Source organism: Podarcis tiliguerta (assembly GCF_965153285.1).
Source record: "Podarcis tiliguerta genome assembly, chromosome: Z".
NCBI classification, from domain to species: domain Eukaryota; kingdom Metazoa; phylum Chordata; class Lepidosauria; order Squamata; family Lacertidae; genus Podarcis; species Podarcis tiliguerta.
In genome coordinates this window covers 2,896,576-2,919,638 of record NC_139553.1, presented here as the reverse complement: position 1 = coordinate 2,919,638, position 23,063 = coordinate 2,896,576, and the positions used below count along the sequence as shown (strand labels likewise).

At 46.5% G+C, this 23,063-nt stretch overlaps 1 protein-coding gene across 1 annotated transcript; it reads left to right on the top strand.

The window, feature by feature from the left end:
• Positions 1-1,340: 1,340 nt before the first annotated feature.
• On the top strand, positions 1,341-21,570 carry UAP1L1 (UDP-N-acetylglucosamine pyrophosphorylase 1 like 1). The gene is made up of 9 exons (XM_083423109.1): positions 1,341-2,062; positions 4,248-4,452; positions 7,381-7,556; positions 8,638-8,810; positions 12,652-12,845; positions 15,127-15,267; positions 17,119-17,304; positions 18,950-19,016; positions 20,408-21,570. Exons 1-9 carry the CDS (start codon positions 1,768-1,770, stop codon positions 20,492-20,494), a joined length of 1,524 nt encoding a protein of 507 aa, XP_083279235.1. The 5' UTR covers positions 1,341-1,767; the 3' UTR covers positions 20,495-21,570.
• Positions 21,571-23,063: the final 1,493 nt, after the last annotated feature.

The following is a 23,063-nucleotide window of genomic DNA, read 5'->3' as shown; positions in this document are numbered from 1 at the left end:
TTCCTCCAAAATCTTTTCTCTGTCCATACCATCCAAAAACTTCTATCATGTCTCCTGTTTACTTGCCTTTTCTCTACACTTCTCTCTCTTTTTAAAATATTTTTTTATTAATTTTCCAACAAAATTATACAATTTTATCCAAATTTTAACAAATAAAAAACATTTTAGACTTCCTTCAGCTTCTCTGGTAATCATCCATAGTTATTCTTCAGTACGCATTCCCTTCGTTGTATTGCCATTTATCTTCCCTCCCCCTTCTATTTCTTTTTGGCAATACATCTTAACTTTTACAGTGCTTCTTGAAACCCCACTAGCGTTGTTTGCACATCACACACATTTCTCAGGTATTCCACAAACTTTTCCCAGTCTTCGGTAAACTTTTCTCTACACTTCTCTTTTCTGTGAACCGCCCTGAGACCTCCAGATTTGGGGTGGTATAAAAAGTAGTAGTAATAATAATAATAATAATAATACACCAAAAAGTCCCAAACAATGCAACATTTCCTCAAAGAGGAGTTGCTCCACCCCTTTGATCATTTTGGTTGCCCTTCTCTGAACTTTTCCAATTCCCAACTCTACAATATCCTTTATACAGTAATATAAACTACATAGCAGGAAGAGGCGTTGGGGTCAATTCAGGGAACAGATTTTTCCTTTCGGGCCCATTATACCTGGTAAACAAGCATAAAGGTATCTAAAAGACAAATAGTGCTGTTTCCATAGACGGCGGCTTTGGAAGACAGTGTTCCTTTGCTATGAAAGAGGACAACCTGCTCGAACAAGGCCGTTTTCTTGCACAGTACACGCCGTGCTGTGTTTGAACATCCTGTGGTGGAGCCCGCAGGTGGGTCTGCCAGGGAAGGGCGGGGATTGGCGTTACTAAGACCATTCCGCTAGGGACTCCGGTTTCTGCAGGAGGTTAAAGGAGAGAGTCACGGATATTCACCGCGTTGGGGGCAGGCGTTGAATCACAGATTGGTAGAGAAGGGGCTCTAAAGGGTGGCAATGCAAGATTCACAACTAAAGCATCCCTGACAGATGGCTGGAAACGTTACGGGAACTTCCAGCGGGCAGAGCGGGCGTTTTGCCTCCAAAGACTCCAGGATCAGTCCTTGGCATGTTCGGTTAAAAGGATCCAGCTGCAAGCCTGGAATTATCCCCAACCCGCTTCGAGCTGAAGGAGGACTTATGCATAAACATGCACAGCGTTACGCTGCAAGTAAGCGGAATCGCTTCAGATCAGACAAACAAGTTCGAAGCGAGCGCCCAGTATAGACAGCTAACAGTTTTGCATCCTCGCGGGAAACAGGACGTAGAAGCGGGGGGGCGTTCCTTATGCCTGGGGGCGGGACTGTGTGCTGGCTACAATTTCCTCTCCTTCCTCCTGAGGCCTGACCAGTTGCTTTTTAAAAGTTTGACCAGTTGCAATTTTGTTTTATTCCCCGCCCCCTCTTGCTAATGGAAGGGGAACCCTGCCTGGTTGGACGAGCGCACGCCTGAAATCAGTCCACTCAGGCGAAGGGGGCGGGGCGGGAATTTGGAAGTGACACGGGTTTCCGTGCTGTGGTTGCAAGAGAGGATCTTGCAAGTAACCGACCTTCACAGGGGGAACGAGGTGGAGGCGACGTTCCGTTTCTTCCCGGGGAACGTTCCACAAACTTCGGCGCGCGCTCCCCAGGGACAGTTTTGTAGCTGTTGCAAATTGCAAAAAAGACTCTCTTTCCCCTTTGCAAAAGCTCAGCAAGCAGCGCAGAAAGAGAGGAGGTGATGGCGTGCCTGGAAGAGGAGATCCGGGCGCGGCTGGAGTGTGCCGGCCAGTCCCACTTGCTGCGCTTCTGGGGCGAGCTGGACCCGGCGCAGCGAGACTCGCTCCTGGAGTCGCTGGCGAAACTGGACGCCGAGGAGCTGGGCGAGCATTGCCGGAGGGCGGCGGAGGCCTGCGCGCGGGAGGAAGAGCCGCGCCAGGAGAGACTGGGCTGCCGGATAGAGCCCATCCCTCCAGAGTTCTTCGGCAGCGTCTGCAGGAGCGACCCGCGGACTTTGGAGCAGTGGGAGGAAGAGGGTAAGGCCAGGAGAGACCTGGCTTTTGGTAGCCCTTTTGACCTCTGGGGGTTGCAGGTGGAGGATGAACAAGCAGTTGGAACGTTGTGGGTTACTGGGTTAACCTTTCGCTGTAGAACCTCGGCGCAAAGGTAGTCTACCTGAGACTGCCGGAGGTCGGGTGCATGTGGTTGTACCTGCCTGCCTACGTGCGCTTCCCAGAGGCACCTGGTTGGATAATGATGGACCTTTGGTCCGATCCATTAGTGCTTTAATTTTCGGAGAGTGGGCGTGTGGAGAACGGACTACTGTACATTATTGGTTCTGTTCTTGTAACCCCGCCTTTCCTTGGTCGGTCACGCCCACTTAACCAGACACACCCACAGACACACCCACCTACCCCTTTGACCGCACCTTCCTTGGCAAAGGCCGTTTTGGAATACAGTACTGTAGTGGACGACATATAAACCGGCATATTTTTCTTCTTCATTGTTCCATGTAGAGACAACCTGAATGAAGAAAGGAAGATTGCACAACTTTCGCACACAGTAAAATAAGTTTTGTGCCACCTAAAATTGTACATTTAGACACCAGGAAACTGTTCCCTTGCGTTGTCTGTGGCCCAAAATGCTGTTGTTGAGTAAAACATTTGAAGGAGTGATGCCCCATGTAATCCAGCCTTCTTCCTCCAGCTTGATAATCTCCAGTTGCCATTGGTGGCAATATTTGGCTAGGGCTGTTGGGAGTTGTAGTCCACCTGTTTATGAAGGGCGCCATGTTGGCAAAGCCTTCAGTGTTTGCAAAATACAATTTGGCCTGCCTGGGTGTCCGTTTGCTGTGTGCTTTGGGGTGGGTCAAAACTTGCCTTGGGTGCTGTGCAAACACCAGTTATGCATTCAGAGTACAGTGGTGCCTCGCAAGACGAAATTAATTCGTTCTGCGAGTTTTTTCGTCTTGTGAATTTTTTCGTCTTGCGAAGCACCACTGTGCATTGACGGTTTCCCATAGGAATGCACTGACGATTTTAAGAAAAAGGCGCAAGACGTTTTTGTCTTGCGAAGCAAGCCCATAGGGAAATTTGTCTTGCGAAGCAACTCAAAAAACGAAAAACTCTTTCGTCTTGTGAGTTTTTCGTCTTGTGAGGCATTCGTCTTGCGAGGTACCACTGTACTTGTGCACCTGTGTTACATAATTTTAATACCTTTAACAAAATTTATATACTGTTTGGTTATTTGACAGAAAACCTCTGAGCAGTTTACAAAGAGACTTGGGACTGAGGATTCCAACCAACTGCCTAGAAGACCAAAGAACCACTGGGCATGTGTAGATAGAGCTGAAGTAAAGCACACTCTGACATCATCAGGACCTAGGGCTACTAGAGGCTTTGTCCCCCGCCTCTATGTACTAAGTACAGTGGTACCTCGGGTTACATACGCTTCAGGTTACATACGCTTCAGATTACAGACTTCGCTAACCCAGAAGTATTACCTCGGGTTAAGAACTTTGCTTCAGGATGAGAACAGAAATCGTGCTCCAGCAGCGCGGCGGCAGAAGGAGGCCCCATTAGCTAAAGAGGTGCTTCAGGTTAAGAACAGTTTCAGTTTAAGAATGGACCTCCGGAATGAATTAATTACTTAACCCGAGGTACCGCTGTAGTACTGTCTGGGATTGCTTTTTACCTTCTCCCTCCCAGTTCCTTTTCCTTTTGTGTTGTATATTTTTGGTGGAAAGTCTGAGGGAAGAAACCGACTTAACTGTCATCATAAGCTGCTCTGGGCGCTTACGAATTGGAGTAAAAGTACTTCAAATAATTTAAATTCCCAGGCATTGCCTCAGTTTTTAAAGCTTCTTCTGGAGCTGTCAGACCTGTTCAGCGATGAGGGGAAAGAAGGCAGCTGGGTCCACAGAAATTGCACAATCACACCTGTGCCTCTTTCAGATGATTCTTGCTTGGGGTGCGGGTAGGGGGCTTCCAGGCCCCCAAAGGAGCCTCTCACCCTGTGCACTGTCTCCAAGGGCAGCCACCCGGACTGCAGTTGATAATCTTTTAATCTCAGGGTCTTAATCTCAGGGTCGTGGGTTTGACAAAAGATTGGGCAAAAGATTCCTGCATTGCACTTGACTCGACGGCCCTCGTGGTCCTTTCCAACCGTGATTTGAATGACATATATATTTCCTCCAGTGATCTTTCTCTTGTCTCCTTCAAGGACTCCGTGAGATCTCCCAGAACAAGGTGGCCGTGCTCCTTCTGGCTGGAGGGCAAGGGACACGCCTAGGGGTGCCTTACCCGAAGGGCATGTATGATGTGGGGCTGCCGAGCCATAAGACCCTCTATCAGATCCAGGCGGAGCGGATCCGCAGAGTGGAGCAGCTGGCTGGTGATAAGTTTGGAACTCGCTGCAGAGTCCCTTGGTGGGTAGCTGGCTCCTGGGGTCTTAAGGCACTGGCCAGTGGCTCTTGTGGTCACATGGTGTCCCAAAATTCTTTGCTGTTGTTCCTTTTGCTGAGTGGCAGGGTGGTTTTACGCCAATCTGATGCCCTCTTCTTGGAGCCAGTGTGGTGTATTGGTTAAGAGTGGTGGACTCGTAATCTGGTGAACTGGATTCGCTTCCCCACTCCTCCAGATGCAGCTGCTGGGTGACCTTGGGCCAGTCACACTTCTCTGAAGTCTCTCAGCCTCACTCACCTCACAGAGTGTTTGTTGTGGGGGAGGAAGGGAGAGGAGATTGTGAGCCGCTTTGAGACTCCTTAGGGTAGTGATAAAGCAGGATATGAAATCCAAACTCCTCTTCTTCTTCTTGGTTTGCAGTGTGACTCCCATTGGCAAAGTCTGTTTAGACCAGGGGTTGGCAACCTTTGCCCCATGGGCCACAAGCAGCCCACGGGGGTCATTTAACTGGCCCGTGAGCTGAGCCGGCCACTTGGCGAGTCCCCGCCTGCTGTGCTAAACCAGTGCAGTACCGAGCTGGGATTCGCTTCTGTAACGCCGGAAATCACATCTGTGCATGCGCAGACGCCGAAAATTGCGGGCGGGCGATCCGGTCCACGGAGGGATCTCCGCTGGAGTGAACTGTCCCAGGCGAGGTAAACCTTGCCGGCCCCTGGTTAAACATTTAACTAGGCTATTTCCAAAGCTCCAAAAATATCAGGACTGTCCCCTGAAATCTTTGTCAGATAATCAGCTGAATGTTAATCAGTTGGTTAAATCTACATAAATTTGCATGTAACTGAAACTACCTCCAGAGAGGGGCAGAAGCATATTCGGGACTTTTCACTTTAAGAGGTGAGTAAGGGGTGACACTGGACGCGGGTGGCGCTGTGGGTTAAATCACAGAGCCTAGGACTTGCCGATCGGAAGGTTGGCGGTTCGAATCCCCATGACGGGGTGAGCTCCCGTTGCTCGGTCCCTGCTCCTGCCCACCTAGCAGTTCGGAACCACGTAAAAGTGCAAGTAGATAAAAAGGTACCACTCCGGCGGGAAGGTAAATGGCGTTTCCGTGTGCTGCTCTGGTTCGCCAGAAGCGTCTTAGTCATGCTGGCCCCTGACCGGGAAGCTGTATGCCAGCTCCCTTGGCCAATAAACCGAGATGAGCGCCACAACCCCAGAGTCGTCCACAACTGGACCTAATGGTCAGGGGTCCCTTTACCTTTAAGGGGTGACACAATATAAGTTTATAAAATGACATATTCATGGTGTGGGGAAAGTTTCCCTCCCTCCCTCATAATACTAGAATTCATGGACATCCAATGAACCTGAATGCTGGAATGACTTCTTCACTCAGCGCATAGTTAAACTGTGGAACTCCCTCCCTCAGGAAGCAGTGATGGTCACCAACCTGGGTGGCTTTAAAAGGGGACTGGACAAATTCGTGTTAGAGGAGAGAGCCATCAGTGGCTCCTAGCCCCAGTGGCTCTGCTCTGCCTCCACAGTCAGAGGCAGCAACGGTTCTGAACCAGTTGCTGGAAGCTACAAGAGGGGAGAGGGCTCTTGGGCTCTCAGTCCTGTTTGGGGTTTTCCCACAGGCATCTGGCTGGGCCCTGTGAAAACAGGGCTCTGTTGGGGGCTGGGCAATACCTGGTTTTTAGCATGGTCATATATCACCACCTAAACATCACAATGTGTAAATACCGTATTTTTTGCTCTATAAGACTCAATTTTCCCTCCCAAAAAGTAAGGGGAAATGTGTGTGCGTCTTATGGAGCGAATGCAGGCTGCGCAGCTATCCCAGAAGCCAGAACAGCAAGAGGGATCACTGCTTTCACTGCGCAGTGATCCCTCTTGCTGTTCTAGCTTCCGAGATTCAGAATATTTTTTTTCTTGTTTTCCTCCTCCAAAAACTTGGTGCGTCTTGTGGTCTGGTGCATCTTATGGAGAGAAAAATACGGTATATCACAATAGCTGAAATAAAGATAGAGATATGTAGAAGTATTGGTTGACTTCACAGATTCCCCCCCCCCCCCCCCGCGTTGTGATCTTTGCATGGCATTGCTGTTCACTTCTGTGTTTTTGAATCTTCAAAAGAAAGGCATGTGCTTGTCATGCTCGTTTGTCATGCCCTGGATGTGCCCAACTGGAAAAATACTACTACTACTACTAATAATAATATTTTTTTATTTATATCCTGCCCTCCCCAGCCAAAGCCAGGCCCAGAGCGGCTAACAACAGTAAAAGTAACACAGTTTACATAAATCACAATCTATTAATTGAAATACATTCTAAAATCAATTCATTCTAAAATCAATTCAGAATCAAATTGATGGCAACCATTGGGCTAGAGTTCTGTGAGGATTACCAAAGGAGGGAGTCAGGCTGTGCCTTGGCCAAAGGCCTGGTGGAACAGCTCTGTCTTGCAGGCCCTGCGGAAAGATGTCAAGTCCTGCAGGGCCCTAGTCTCTTGTGACAGAGCGTTCCACCAGATCGGGGCCATGGCTGAAAAGGCCCTGACTCTGGTTGAGGCCAGCCTAACCTCCCTGTGGCCCGGCTGTGGTCCAAGGTGTTTTTGTTTGCAGGCCGTAAGGTCCTCTGTGGGACATACCAGGAGAGGCGGTCCCGTAGGTACGTGGGTCCTAGGCCACATAGGGCTTTAAAGGTCAAAACCAGCACCTTAAACCTGACCCTGTACTCCACCGGGAGCCAGTGCAGCTGGTATAGCACCGGCTGAATCTGATCCCGCGGCAAGGACCCCATTAGGAGTCTTGCCGCGGCATTCTGCACCCGCTGGAGTTTCTGGCTCAGTCTCAAAGAAACGTTCTCTGCTTGCTTTGGTTGTGTGAATCCAACCCTGCTGGTTTCCTTGTCCAGTGCTTCTAACTGCAGTGCCCTGTCTGCCTCCCCGGCAGGTACATTATGACCAGTGAGTTCACTTTGGGACCGACAGAGAAATTCTTCCAGGAGCACAACTACTTTAACCTGGAGAAGTCCAACATCATTATGTTTGAGCAGAGGATGCTCCCAGCCGTGGCATTTGATGGGAAAGCCATCTTGGAAGAGAAAGGGAAGATTGCCATGGCACCAGGTATAGAGCACCTTTCCTGAAGTTGGGAAAGTGTTTACGTCTTGCTTGGGAGCTTCTGAAGGCCTCTCACTGGCACCGTTTTGAATATTTGAGTGAAAGGGGGCATTGTATGTAGCAAATCCTTCACATGTGGCCAGTGCAGAGCTTTCTCGTAGCAGCACAGCTGCATCATTTTTCTTTTTCAGAATTGATTTATTATTTTTTTAAATGCAACCACAACAAAAGGAAAGGGAGCAATAGATCGAAAGCACCATACCTTGGAAGGACAAAAGTACAGAGTTAAAGTACAGGTCCGAAGGGATGATACAGTATTAACTCATACAAAGATTCCCTTTACAAATAATGAAGATTTATAAAAATAAAAGTATTATCCGCCTGTGAGTTGCCTTGTTATTGAGAGTAAAGGTTCTATATAGCTTTAAGTGAGCCAGACATTTACATATACTGATTGCACTGAGTGATCATGTCCCTCAATATTTGTACTGTATAGGGAATACAATTGTATAGAGAATACAATCATGCCATATAATACATACTATTATAATAATTATTTATTAGGTCTCTTACCTGCCCTTCACTGTGAAGTTCTAGGATGGGTTTCATTTTATTTATTTATTTTAAAAATTGTTTGTTTATGGTATTTGTACCCTGCTCTTCAGCCTTAAAAGACTCCTAGAGCAGGTTACATAGTCAAAACAAGATAGGCTTACAATCCAAAAATAAAAGACAGAATATTGCAATCAACAGGATAGGATGTGTCCTAAAATATATACCGTATCTCAGCTTTCAAAGGCCAGAGTAAGGCCATATTTTATCAGCCTGAAAGATCAGGGAACCATCTTTCCCTTTGACCTGCACCCCTGAAGGTGGGCTGCCTATATTTTTAAAATTGCAAGTGCTACATGTGCATTTGTTTGGTTATACATTCCTCCGCCTCCATTTACAAGCAGTGGTAAAACTGGTTACAGAGATTGCGGGTGAGAGGCAAAGGTGGGTGGTTGATAGGATGGATGCTGGCCAGTTGGTGCTGGTCCTAACCCAGTTTCTGTTTGGTAGTTAACTCATTCCTTGTGTGTTGCAGATGGCAACGGTGGTTTGTACCGCGCCCTGATGGACAACAAGATCCTGGAGCACATGGAGCGGTGTGGCGTCCAGTACGTCCATGTCTACTGTGTGGACAACATCCTTGTCAAAATGGCAGATCCCGTCTTCATTGGTTTCTGTGTCTCGAAAGGAGCTGATTGTGGTGCTAAGGTGACAGAGAAAAAACATTGGGCAGGGATGATCGCACAATTCTCTTGTGTGCAGGGCGGAGGGCTGTCATGGTTAAGAATGAGCAAGGAGGAGCAAAGATAAGATCTCCATCTCTGCTAGAGGTGACTCATCTTCTGATGGTCCTTTCAACATCCAAATGACAATTACATTGCTCATCATGGTTATGCCCTGTGGTACCCCAGGACCCACAGCTGGGGTGTAAGTAAAGGACAAATGCATCTTAATGCTTGATTAAGTTGTGCAGTTTAAACCTTACGTGGTTGAAAGCCAGCTGGCTGAAATCCACCAAATTAATCGCATGCAAGGCTGAAAAGAGTCTAAAAGTTGATTTTGCATCAGGGGTACGGAAAGAGCTTTTAAGTACAGTGGTGCCCCGCAAGACGAATGCCTCGCAAGACAGAAAACCCGCTAGACGAAAGGGTTTTCCTTTTTTCAATGCGCTTCGCAGGACGAATTTCCTTATGGGCTTGCTTCGCAAGACGAAAATGTCTTGCGAGTCTTGAGATTTTTTTCCGCTCCCCAACCCCTTTTTCTAAGCCGCTAATAGCCTTTTAGCAGCTAATCCGCTAATCCCTTAAGCCTTTAATAGCTGTTAATAGCCTTTTAGCAGCTAATCCGCTAATCCCTTAAACCTTTAATAGCCGCTAAACCGCTAATAGCGCTAATCCGCTAATGGGCTTGCTTCGCAAGACGAAAAAACCGCTAGATGAAGAGACTCGCGGAACGGATTCTTTTCGTCTTGCGAGGCACCACTGTAGTTGCTTACTGGATGCCGGAAGGCTCTTGTGAGGTTTTGTAGGATTTTGCAGGAGCTTCCCAGAGCCCAGCTTCAAAGCTGTTTTCTTTGCTTGGATGGTAAGGATGGTCGTGCAGTGGTGATTCCAAGGAGGCGCTTCGGGTATACATATTTTTGTGCATATGCGCCATCTCCAGAATGTACCCCCAACACAAGACGCAGTCGTACTGCTTGTTAAACTACAGTATTTTTCCATGTATAAGACATGCCCAGGTATAAGACAACCCTCCCTTTTTTTAAACCCAAAATTAAGAAATTAAGTTGTTTAGCTGTGGCGGGTGGGGGAGGTCACTTTGCCAATCGCTCACCTGCCTGCTCGCCACTGCTGATCACTTGCCACAGCCACTGGCAATCGCACACCTTGCCACCAATTGTCTGTCTGCTTGCCACCACCAAGAGCCCACCTGCCCACTTCCCACAGCCGCCAATCGCCTGCCCAATTGCCTCAGCCTCAGCCAATCGCCAGCAGGCCTTGCCACAGCCACCAATCACCCGCCCAATCGCCACTGCCAATCTCCTGCTTGCTGCTGCCATTAATCACACGTCCACCCTCTGCATTCACTATCCGTCTATAAGACAACACCCAATTTTTGCCTAATTTTTTTAAAGCCAAAAGCATTGTCTTTTACATGAAAAAATATGGTAATAAAACTGTTGTGGATTGGGGGCGGGGAGTTTGGTCCTTCCACATGTCCCCCCCCCAATATCTGGTGTTTTTTTTTTAAAAAAAAACCCAATGCATTGCTTGTGTCTGGCAGGTTGCAGATGGAATCTGATCAATAATAATAATAATAATAATAATAATAATAATAATAATAATAATAAATTTTTTTTATTTATACCCCGTCCTTCCTGGTTCAGAAAACTGGGCTCAGGGCAGCTAACAACAAATTTAAAACACTTAATTGATGCTACAAAAAGCAGCATAAAATATGATATAAAGCGTAAATAACAATAAAATCAAGAATAAAAAAATCAATTTAGGGGGGAAATCCATCCAATAAACATTAGATGATCACCAGGGCTAGCTGGCTAAATTAGTCCCATTGGGCCAGCGAGGAGATGAGGGGAGAATTAGCTGTGGGATCCCAGAGCGGGGAATCCCTCCCTGCTCAAATGAACCTTCCTCCTCATTTGTTACTGCATTTTAAAAAAAATCTAGATCTGCTTTTGCCTCCATGTAATGTGTTGCGTTTCTTCCTCCTGCGTCCGAGCCATAAACATGTTGGATATAGGTAGTGTCTGTGATGTACAGTATATGGAACTTTAAAGGTAAAGGTACCCCTGCCCGTACGGGCCAGTCTTGACAGACTCTAGGGTTGTGGGCCTATCTCACTCAAGAGGCCGGGGGCCAGCGCTGTCCGGAGACACTTCCGGGTCACGTGGCCAGCGTGACAAGCTGCATCTGGCGAGCCAGAGCCGCACACGGAAACGCCGTTTACCTTCCCGCTAGTAAGTGGTCCCTATTTATCTACTTGAACCCGGGAGTGCTTTCGAACTGCTAGGTTGGCAGGCGCTGGGACCGAACAACGGGAGCTCACCCCGCCATGGGGATTCGAACTGCCGATCTTTCGATCGGCAAGCCCTAGGCGCTGAGGCTTTTACCCCACAGCGCCACCCGCGTCCCTTTAAGTGGAACTTTAAGTACCCTTAAAGCAAAATGAAACAAAACATGAAAAGTGAGTTTTTTAGATGAACTTTGAACACCTATGGGCAGTGCCTAGGTAGAATCTTAGAAGGGTGTTGAGGGGTGACTGGCAGAGATCCTTTCCCCCCACTTCCTGGGCCTGCAACAGTTAAGTAATCTCGTGCCAAACAGGCAAACATATGCATCCAGTTAATTGACCATGTGAATTTCTGAATCCAGCATCCTCTGAGCGGAATTGGATTTGATCTGTAGAATCAAGAATTACCTGGACACAGGTATAGCAAGAGAAGATCAGAAAAGATTTCTCTATGCCACAGGAGCGGCAAGGATCCTAACTGCTAAAAACTGGCAAAAAGAAACTATGCCAACAAAAAAGGAATGGCAAGACAAACCATTAAGAGTATATTGAACTGGCTAGATTAACAGAGGCAATTAGAGATCACACTAGATAAGAGTTTCAAAAAGCATGGGGGAAATGCAGAGAATACTTCACAAAACAGTGCCCTAAAATACATACCTGGACTTGTTTTGATTAATGTCTGCAGGAGACTTTGTTGATATTTAAGTTATAATTAGAAAAATCTTAATAATTATTCATAAAGGAAACAGTTTATAAGAAGTACCGTATTTTTCGCTCTATAGGACGCACTTTTCCCCCTCCAAAATTAAGGGGAAATGTGTGTGCATCCTATGGAGCGAATGCAGGCTCCTTGGCTTCAGCAATAGGAACGCGAAGCCTCCGAAGCGCAGAGGGAGCACTTCCGCCGTGCTCCAGAGGCTTCGCGTTGCCTTCACTGAAGCCTGGAGAGCGAGATGGGTCAGTGCGCAGCGACCCCTCTCGCTCTCCAGGCTTCCAAGGTAGCTGCCTGAAGCCTCCAGAGCGCAGCAGGAACTCCCGCTGCGCTCCGGAGACTTTGGGTGAACGCACCTTGAACGCACAGAACACACCTTGTTTTAGAGGGGGAGAATAAGAAAAAAAATTTCTCCCCCTCTGTGCAGTGCCCCTTCGGCGAAGCGGCAGGAGAAATGGAAGAAATGTTCTCCCCCTCTAAAACAAGGTGTGTCCTATGGTCGGGTATGTCCTATAGAGCAAAAAATACAGTAAATAAGGAGGCCATATACAGGATAAAGGAAGTCTTTTATTTGTTGTTTGTATTGTTGTATGTTATGCTTATTGTATGTTATGTTCACATTTAATGAGGGTGGATTGTATATTGGGGGAGATTATGTTATGTTGTAAATAAAATTCCAATAAAAAATATTTTAAAAAAGAATTACCCAGCCCCTCCACCTGCTCGATCCACTCTTTGCGGTTATTTCACTTGCTACCTGACTCTGGCCCAAAAATTCTATTTTTTGTTTGTTTGTTTGTTAAGGTAGTGGAAAAAGCCTACCCCACAGAGCCAGTTGGGGTGGTTTGCTCTGTGGACGGAGTATATCAGGTGGTGGAATACAGCGAGATTTCCTTGGAAACGGCACAGAGGAGAAACACGGATGGCCGGTTGACATACAGCGCTGGAAATATCTGCAATCACTTCTTTAGTCTTGACTTCCTGAAGGCTGTCACAGAGTAAGTCCTGCGGTTGTGCATGCTCACTTTCCCATGACCTGTTCCAGAGTTTATGAGTGTGGGATCTGCATCCTGGAAATCAGTGGGGTGGGAAGGGATGCAGGCATTTCTGAGCATTGTATCAGGATTGTGACAAACTGAGCTCCTAGTTGTTGTAAACAAAATCTGCCGTTTTTCCCTTATGGGGTACCCAAGAGCCCATATAGAGTCCTTACGTAGGTTCCCTATTGGTAGGAGAAAATAGCAGAGGCCAACCAGAAAATATTGAGAAGCAAAGCAGCTAGTAAGCCTGATCTTTATTAAAACTGTTGCAACAGGGTGCTCCCCCCACACGTAGGAGAGAGGAGGAACCCGGATCCAAGGTGTGCCTGCCCTTATATAGACATTTTAAATTCCCTGCCTTGGAGCTCAAGACCACCCCTCCATACATCATATATACATCACAGAAAAGGCGGTCTACAACAGAAATTTGAATGTTGTTGTTTTTCCTATCTGCCAGGTTATCTGATAATGCCTTATCTGATTGTCTTTCCTGGTAGTCTGGCCATTGCTTTGAGATGGTGATTACCCAATTCCTGAGACAATGGGAAGGTTCCCTCACCCCCTCCCTCCTTGCAGAGAAAGCATTTGGTCAGTCTGGGAGTCAAAATGGTTTCAGGGAGTCAAATTGGTTTCAGGAAGGTCTTCCTGTGCTGCTCCAGACATATATATATACATATGACCTTAAAATTCCATTACACAGTTTTCTGGTTAGAAGCTGTAGAATCATAGTGCTTTAGACTTGGTAGAGGACTCCCAAGGGTCATCTAGTCCAACCCCCTGCAATGCAGGAATCAGAGCTAAGGAATCCCTGACAGATGGCCATCCAAACTCTGTGTGGAAACCTCCAGCAAAGGAGCGTCTACCACCTTCAGAGGTTGCCTGTTCTATAGCTCTTAAAGCTATGCGTTTCCATTTTTATAGCAGGCAGCTTCAGTAGGCTTTTAAACTCACTTTATTCAGCAATACTGCATGCAGAAGATAAAATCTATAATGAACACTATTTCATGGAGCATAAAGCTTGGAACGGCTGCCAGCCACAATGACTATGCTCTGCCTCCACATTAATGTTTCTGAATATCAGTTGCTGGAAAATACACAGCAGTGGACAGCGCTCAGATCCTGCACTTTTCCACAGGCATCTGGTCGGCCACTGTGAGAACAGGACTGGAGGAGCCATTGGACTGATCCAGCAGGGCTCTTCTTAGGTTCTTATTTTGAAGAAACTCTAATGCAAAGGAATTACAGTGGACGCTCAGGTTGCAAATGTGATCTGTGCGGGATGCGCGTTCGCAACCCACAGGGTTTGCAACCTGCAGCTGCACGTCTGTGCATGCACGAGTTGCGATTCGGTGCTTCTGTGCATGCACAAAGCGCAATTTAGCACTTCTGCGTATGCGCGACGGCCGAAACCCGGAAGTAACCCATTCTGGTACTTCTGGGTTTCAGCGGTCCGTAACTTGAAAAAACGCAACCTGAAGTGCCTGTAACCCAAGGCATGACTGTAGTCCTGTAATTGGAAAAACAGGAGAACTCAAAAACTTGGTTGCTATCATCCAGGCAGCCAAAAAAAAAGACGGCTTGCCTACACGCTCTCCTAAACTGCGGCCTCTGTCGTATAGCTCTTAAACTACAGTCCTAGGACAAATCTTTGCCTTCTGCTTGAAAGGCAGATTTCAGAAAACCCACAGAAACAACTCCAATATACCAGTGAATCATTATCCAAAGATTTCCAGGAAGTGTCCGACGAATTGCTAAAAATAACTTATGCAGAGTCGTCCCCCCCCTTTCTCCATGAAAACAGCTCAGCAGAAAGGTCCCCACCAGCAGTTTGTCAAACACACCACCCCTCCTGCAGAAAAGTGGGGGAACAAAATAATCAGGGGGGTGAAGCTTTCCTCCCACTTTCCCGCCCCCCCCCCATTTAAATTAAACTTGTCCATAGAATCATAGAATTGTAGACTTGGGAGGGCCACCAAGTCCACCCCTTTGAAATGCAGAAAGAAGCATGGAGATAGTTTGATGGAACACTGAAACCCTGGATCATCAAACTGATTGTGGCAGTAGATTTCAGGCAAGTGAAAAGGCAGAACGCACCTCTGCTTCCCCTTACAGCTGTGCAGTGCAAGGAATGACCTGGGGCAGCCCTGAGCAATCTTGCTGCACAGCAACATTTTTTAGCAGAGCAGAGTTTGAGGAAGTCTCCTGTGTGCTTATGTGCCTGTCCTTTCCTGTCCACCAGGAAGTTTGAGCCCCGCTTGAAACGCCATGTGGCTGTCAAGAAAGTCCCTTTCGTCGACCAGGAGGGCAATCGGGTGACGCCGCTAAAACCCAACGGGATAAAGCTGGAGAAGTTTGTGTTTGATGTGTTCCAGTTTTCTAAGTTAGTACCAAAGGTGTCTCTTTCCTCTTTCAGTGTATTCTGTTCTTTGGGGCAGGAGTTGGGGAGACTCAATAAACTGGCCTTGGCCAAACTGGTGCCTGCCAAACATTTTGGACTACACCTCCCATCAGCCTCTGCTGGGCCTGATGGGGGGGGGCACAGTCCAAAACATTTGGAGCGCACCAGGTTGCTAAATGATAATGGAACCAGCTGCTACGGGGTAAGGAGTTGTGACAACACAGGGTGTCTCCCCGACTTCTGATAGCTTCTGGTTTTGTTTTCTGAATCAAAATGGCAGGCGCACTTACCTGCTGCACCCTAGAGCATTTTCTTTTTTTGAGGGATTGATTATTGCAGTCAGTAGATGAGAACATTACATGTGCAGCTGTAGCTGCTGTAACAGGGCAGAATGGTGTGCCCTGGTAGCCTCTAGATTACTACCATGAGTTGTATCTGGGACTGCCTAAGAAAACCGTTTGGAATTTATATGCCTGGCTGCATTAAGGTAAAGGGACCCCTGACCATTAGGTCCAGTCCTGGCCGACTCTGGGGTTGCGGCGCTCATCTCGCTTTATTGGCCGAGGGAGCCGGCGTAAAGCTTCCGGGTCATGTGGCCAGCAAGACTAAGCTGCTTCTGGCGAACCAGAGCAGTGCACGGAAATGCCATTTACCTTCCCGCCGGAGTGGTACCTATTGATCTACTTGCACTTTGACGTACCTTCAAACTGCTAGGTTGGCAGGAGCTGGGACCGAGCAACAGGAGCTCACCCCGTCGCGGGGATTTGAACCACTGACCTTCTGATCGGCAAGTCCTAGGCTCTGTGGTTTAACCCACAGCGCCACCCCCACCCCACCTGTGCTCCTAATAACAATGATGGCTCCACCAGCAACAGTGAAATTTTAAGCTTCTTTATTAGAAGCTGTCTGAGCAGTGCTTTACACCAAATGTGCTGTACAGGTATGTGTGTAGATAGATAGATAGATAGATAGATAGATAGATGATAGATATTGATTGCATTCTGCTAGAATCCAGAGACCCAGCTTGAATGCATCATGTTTTTCAGATCACCTATCTAGAAATATTTAGTTCACATCCACGCCATAAATTTAAAGCACCCTTATATTGTTCTGTTTTAACAGTCATGGGACTGTATTTTGTTAAGAGTGCTGTGAATTATAGCCTGTGAAGTCAGCACCCTTAGACTACTTTTGGGGTGTGGAAGGCATGGTGGCGAAATTATCTGTTTATTAATTAAATTTATTAGTCACATGGGGGGGCATGGCAACTTTAAAAGTCCACACCGTACATACATTAAAACCGGAGGAGGGGGGTAGAAGAAATACATTAAAACATCCTACCCACTCTAAAAGGCCATAGGTGGTTAAAAGCCAAAGCCCCGGTTAAAAAGGAAGCTTTTTGCCTGGTGCCTGAAGATACGTAACGATGGCACCAGGTGAGCCTTGCTGGGGAGAGCTTTCTACAAGCGGAAAGCCACCACAGAAAAGTCCCTGTTCTCCTTTTGCCCCTCTCCAGACCTCCTGGGCCTCGGATGATGACCGCAGGGTGCAGACTGGTTCCTATGGTATAAGAGTGCTTTTAAATGTCTGGTGTGGATGTGGCTTTAGTTTGCTTTTGCAGTCAAGTCCAGCTGGAATTGGCAGCTTGCAGAACAGCTGCAAGGTCTCGCTGTTTGCCTCCAAATGCATTCCTTTCATGGATATGGCAAGTTACGTTTTCCTGGATTCTGGAACGTGCCGTGGCCTCAATGGCTCCGTGCTGCAGATACAGGAGGGCACGACCACAACTGAAACTCCCATTTTAAGCCTCCAGTTTCTCCCTTCTGTTAACAGGAAGTTCGTAGCCTTTGAGGTCCCGAGGGAAGAGGAGTTCTCGCCTTTGAAGAACTCCGATGCGGCCAACAAAGACACTCCCATCACAGCTCGCCGGTCACTCCTCTCCCAACACTATCGTTGGGCTGTGAAGGCAGGAGCTCGATTTGTCAATGGCAATGGCCAGAGGATACCTGAAGAACCAAGGTCTGTGAAGGCTTCTCCGATTTATCCTCCCCAAGGGATTGTGGGAACCGTAGTTTACCCCAAGGGGCCAGGGAGCACTAGATGAATTTGTGACATGGAATGCTGCCACAGTGAAACACTGTGTGCGTGTGGCCCCATCGGCAGTATGCGTAAAGCAGTTATCACACCACTTTAAGCAGTCATGGCTTCCTGCAAAGAATCCTGGGAATTATTTAAGGGTCCTGAGAGTTGTTAGAAGACCCCCTACTCCTCTTACAGGGCTACAATTTGTGGAGTGGTTTAGCAGTCAAGCCCTCTTCCCAGGAAACTCTGGGAGCTGTAGTTCTGAGTGGGGAATAGCTGGGGGTCTGGTCAGGACTAACCATTAAGTATCTGTTTAACATCCTTGCAACAGATTTTTGGCCTCATCCACACTATACACTTGAAGCACTATGATACTACTTTAAACAGGTGTGGCTTCTCCCAAAGGATTCTGGGAGCTGTAGTTTGTTAAGGATTCTCAGAGAAGACCCTTCCTGCTCCCAGAGTTACAATTCCCAGAGTTCCCTGGCGATTGCTAAACCACTCTGGGAATTGGTGCTTTTGGAGGGGAATTGGTGTTTTTGGAGGGGAATTGGGGTGGGGGGTTCTCTCCTAACACCTCTCAGCAGCTTCAGCAAACTACAGCTCCCAGGTTTCATGGCCGTTGAAAGTACAGTGGTACCTCGGGTTACAGACGCTTCAGGTTACAGACTCTGCTAACCCAGAAATAGTACCTTGGGTTAAGAACTTTACCTCAGGATGAGGCGGCAGCGGGAGGCCCCATTAGCTAAAGTGGTACCTCAGGTTAAGAACAGTTTCAGGTTAAGAACGGACCTCTGGAATGAATTAAGTTCTTAACCCAAGGTACCACTGTAGTATGATAGTGCCTTAAGTGTATAGCGCAGATGAGATCTTCTTGTGGAGATAAATTGTGCCCTCTGGGGTTTATACCAGAGAGGGGAAGAGTGCAATGAAGCAGCTTTCTCCAAGATGGGGCTGGATTCCAGCCACCTGCTGCAGCCGCCAAGATGGATGTTGTATTCCTGCAGCATTTGGAAGGCACTAGATCAGGAGACGTTGTGTTAACATCACATGTTGTGACCAAACTCTTAATATGGCGCAGGTTTTATTTTGTTCTATTTTAAGGGGGGGGGGGTATAATAATAAAACACAGGGTTCATGAATCAAAGCTTATTGGGGTCATCCTCTCTGATCTGGGGTGCCTTTCTCCCCGTCCCAGGTGTGTGAGGCCATAAAATAATAGAATTGTATGGTTGGAGGGGACCCAAAGTGTCATCTAAGTCCAATCTCCTGCATATAGAAGTACATTGCAGTTATGCATTCTGGTTGCAGTTATTCGGGTGGCAAGGGAAAAACACTCAGCTAATGCTCTGGTGCTTCTGTTTATTGTTTACTTCATTTATATATGACTTGTCTTCCAAGCACCCATGGTAGATTACAGTTTTAAAATACCAAAACCAAACAGATGAAATAAAATGTGAAGTTAGCCTCGGGCTGTGTTGAGCAATTTCTGTTGTTGCCTGGGCTGCCTGGCTGCCTCTCTTTTCTGTGGCTTGTCATATGTTTGCAGAGAGACATTGTTTTCATTTTTCTCTCTTTTCAGTTTATCAGGAGATGACGAACCACCCGCTGTATGTGAGATTTCACCTCTAGTCTCTTACTTTGGGGAGGTGAGGGCAACATTTTATGTGAACTCCTGTTAAGGATTCAGTATCTGCTTCTAAGGAAATACGTTCTTATTTCTGAGCCAGTGCAAAGAATATTGGGGATGCTGTAGAGCAGGCACAGGCAAACTCCGGCCCTCCATATGTTTTGGAACTACAATTCCCATCATCCCTAGGTAACAGGACCAGTGGTCAGGGATGATGGAAACTGTAGTCTCAAAACATCTGGAGGGCCGGAGCTTGCCTATGCCTGTTGAAGAGCCCTGAGATTGAAGAATGTTCAGCCAACATGGCAAATATGGGATAAAATTCCACATGAGCAAACTCTCCCTTCATAAGGGATCAGGCAATAGCTTCTTTCAACTGTGGCAGACTCCATGGCCTGGAACCGCAGAGCTATATAGGCTTTCCTCCATTTGGAATTTGTGATGCTGGTTACATATAATTACAAAAAAACACAAAATACTGTTGTGTCAGAATAAGAAAAAAGAAAAGCAGCTAAGAATAGTTTCTTCCCTATTATTATTAAAATCTTTTTGATTGTTTTATAAGTGTATGTGTGTCACTTTTAGAGTTAACAACCTAGCAGGTCCTTGTCTACAGAGGTTTAAAATCCAGAATAGGCAGGAGGGACTTAAGGGAGAATCGGTATGTGACAGGAAATAAAGGCTGAAAGATGGGTTACAGCAGGGGTCAGCAAACCTTTCCAGCACGGGGCCGGTCCACTGTCCCTCAGACCTTGTGGGACTATATTTTGAAAAAAATAATGAACGAATTCCTATGCCCCACAAATAACCCAGAGGTGCTTTTTAAATAAAAGGACACATTCTACTCATGTAAAAACACACTGATTCCCGGACTGTCCGCAGGCCGGATTTAAAAGGCAATTGGGCCGGATCCAGTCCCCGGGACTTAGTTTGCCTACCCATGGGTTACAGCAGCAAGAGGAAACCTCTGGCTCTCAAGCAGCAATTCACCTCATACTTGCAACATCTCCAACCATTGGCTGAGGCTGCTGGGAGTTGGCTTCTGACATCTAGAGGGCCACAGATACCCCATACCCCTGACTTAGGGGCAAAAGTCGTGGTTAGTTTTTAAAATGGGTGGAGAACCTCAGGCCTGGGAATTTAATGTGGCCCTTGAGGCTTTTCTGGCGGTTAGGACTCTCTGCAAGCTGCTTGCCCCACTGCTGTGAGTGCTTTGCCTTGGCTTGAATGTATGCTGAACTGTGTTGATGCCTCTTGACATATTCCACGGAAGTAAGCTACAAAAGTAAGAGCCACATTGGTTATTCCACCCACTTTCATCTCTGGTCCTGACCATCACTGTCATGCAAACTCTGAAAGCTTGCCCATAAGGGAATGTGGCCTTTGGCTCAAAATTGTTTTCTTTTGCAGGGACTAGAGAAGTACCTGAAAGCCAAAGACCTCCAGTCACCTTTTCTTCTCGATGAAACCAAAGCAGAAACATTAACAAGAGCTTGAATGAAGACCCAACTTGGAAGATTGTCCCCTGCGACCATCTTTTTGCTTGACTGTTGCTTTGTAATTAAGAAAAGAATAATTTTGAGAAACAATCAGTGTTTATGATACTATAAAGCCAAAATCGTCTAACTTTTCTGCTTCTGGGGTGGGGTTGTTAGGTCACACTGTGCCTGGAGAGTGATGGTTTCTGCCCTTGATTGTCCCAATAGCATTCTCTGCAACTTTCAAAGAGCTGTCTGAAATAAGACCCACCACCCTTACTATGGCTGAGAGGGCCCTTGTGTGTAATGCTGAAATTGGAGGCAGCCCTGGGGGATGGAATTCTTTGCTGGTGTCAACACTCAAAGGAACCAGAGAGGCAGCAGATAGCTGAGAGGAACCTCTAAATAGTGCTGCACATATTCCATAGATATTTACCAATGCTGGGTGAAGGGGCTCTGTATTATCTTGGAGGAGCATGACTCAGTGGCAGAACAAACAGGAGGACCCATGTTTGATTATGGACAACTCCACTTAAAAGGATGTTAGGTGGTAGGTCTTGAGAAAGCTCTGGGCTTCAGACTTTGGAGATAAGCTTCCAGTGAGGAGCAAACAGTGCTTACCTAAATCTGCGTTTGCAAGAACTTTATACACTCAAAGTTAAAGGCATTGTCTGTGTCCAGAATCTCTTGCCTCATCTTGGAAGTACTGCCCTGACTGCGGAAGAGACAGGATCTGAATTGCATCTATTTTGGCAGTGCCATTTTGAATCTGGTGTTTTCAGCTTGAGCTGAAAGCTTCCCTCTTCGCAAATCTTTGTGTAGCAGAGTGCATTGTTTTCTTTCTCCTTTTTAATTATCCCCAAACCGTCTTTTGATACTGATAATGCCCTCCCTGAACTGGGACCCTCTAGTTGTTTTAGGACACTACAGTTTCTCTAATCTGTGACCATGCTGACTGGGGCTGATGGGAATCCAACCATAGCTGAAGCCACCACATTGGGGAAAGCTGCTTTATACACGTTCTGGAAGAAAGTGATGAAAACCCTATATTGCCCGTTTTGTAATTTTCACATATTAAAAGTGCTTTAAAAAGTCTAGCTTGCCTTTTGTGTTTCTTTTTTAAAAACTGGCCCTACTCCCGAGACCTGGCACACAGGCAGAAAACGCAACAAGAGGAGTTGCAATGCCCAGCCCTAGCAACCCCCAAATCAGTTGCCCTTCCATAGTTTACTAGTTTCCTTCCCTAGACATAGATGCAGGGAGGGTGGGTGTAAGCTATATATATACAGGATCATTTGCCTTCTGCACTAAAAACCAGCAGGTACACAGGCAACCCAGATTGGTTGACAAGTAAAGGCTCAGCTGTGTAAATGACGCAAATCATGACAGCTTACATAATGTATTTGTTTTTTGCGCAACTTATTCTCTTCCTGCTAGACAATAGAAGGGCAAGGCTTCTGATGGCTCTTGCCCACTGAAAATCTTACTCAGCCACTTCTGTCTTCACATATCAGCTGATACTGCCCACATTTATAGAACTTTTTTTTTTTAAAAAAAGCTTGCAGCCATAATTACTTTTTTAAGTTTAAAGTTTTAGTTTCCAAAATAAAAGCTTTTAAATGTGAGCAATATCAGAAGATCTGCAAATGGAAAACTAAGGTCCTTTAAAGGCCATACACTGTAGTGCCATATGAAGAGTTGAGGAGTTACCGATTTGTGACACGGATCCAGAGCCCTTCCTGTCCATTAGTGGTCCAATTTCTTTTGCAGTATGTTTTCCATGAGCCAATTAGCAGCATTCCACCATAGTGCCAAAGATGAAAAAAAATTCTGGGTATAAGTATGCCCATGCTTTCTGGTCAACATAAGGCTGCTTGACGGAATGGGCAATAATAACATACTTTAGGTCAGGATTAATGTGTGACCCTCCGGATGTTATAGACTACAGCTCTTTTCAACCCTGACGGGTCAGGTTCAGCTGAGGCTGATGAGCATTGTAGTCCAACATGTGGAGGGCCACAAGTAAGTCACTCCTGGTTTATGATGAAAGACTGGGTATAGATAATTGTCTTAACAGATATTAAACATAAAGTGCTCAGTGTCATATTAAAGCAAGCAGTGTGATCCCAAATCCCATTTTTAAGGTTTGCAGTTCTATCAACATGGCAAATTTCCATGTTGTGGGAAGTTTTCGGATATATATATAGCTATATGTGTGAGTGTGTGTATAATATTAAAAGCACTTTCATATTGCAAGTTGCCTTAGACACTTCTTAGTAGCAGGTGTAAACAAAATCTGCCCTTATTTCCTTATGGGGTATACAAGAGCCCTTATAGAGTCCTTTGTAGGTTCTCCATCTGTAGGAGAAAATAACAGAGGCCAACCAGAGAATATTGAGAAGCAAAGCAGCTAGTGAGACTGATCTTTATTAAACTGTTGCAACAGGGTGCTATTTTGTTTACAACACAATAGCTGAGATTGCAGGGTGTTGGACTGGATGACCCCAGGATCCCTTCCAACACTACAATTCCATGAAATAAAAGTTGCAAAAGACAAACAGACGAATCTCTGTTGCATTTATTTTTAT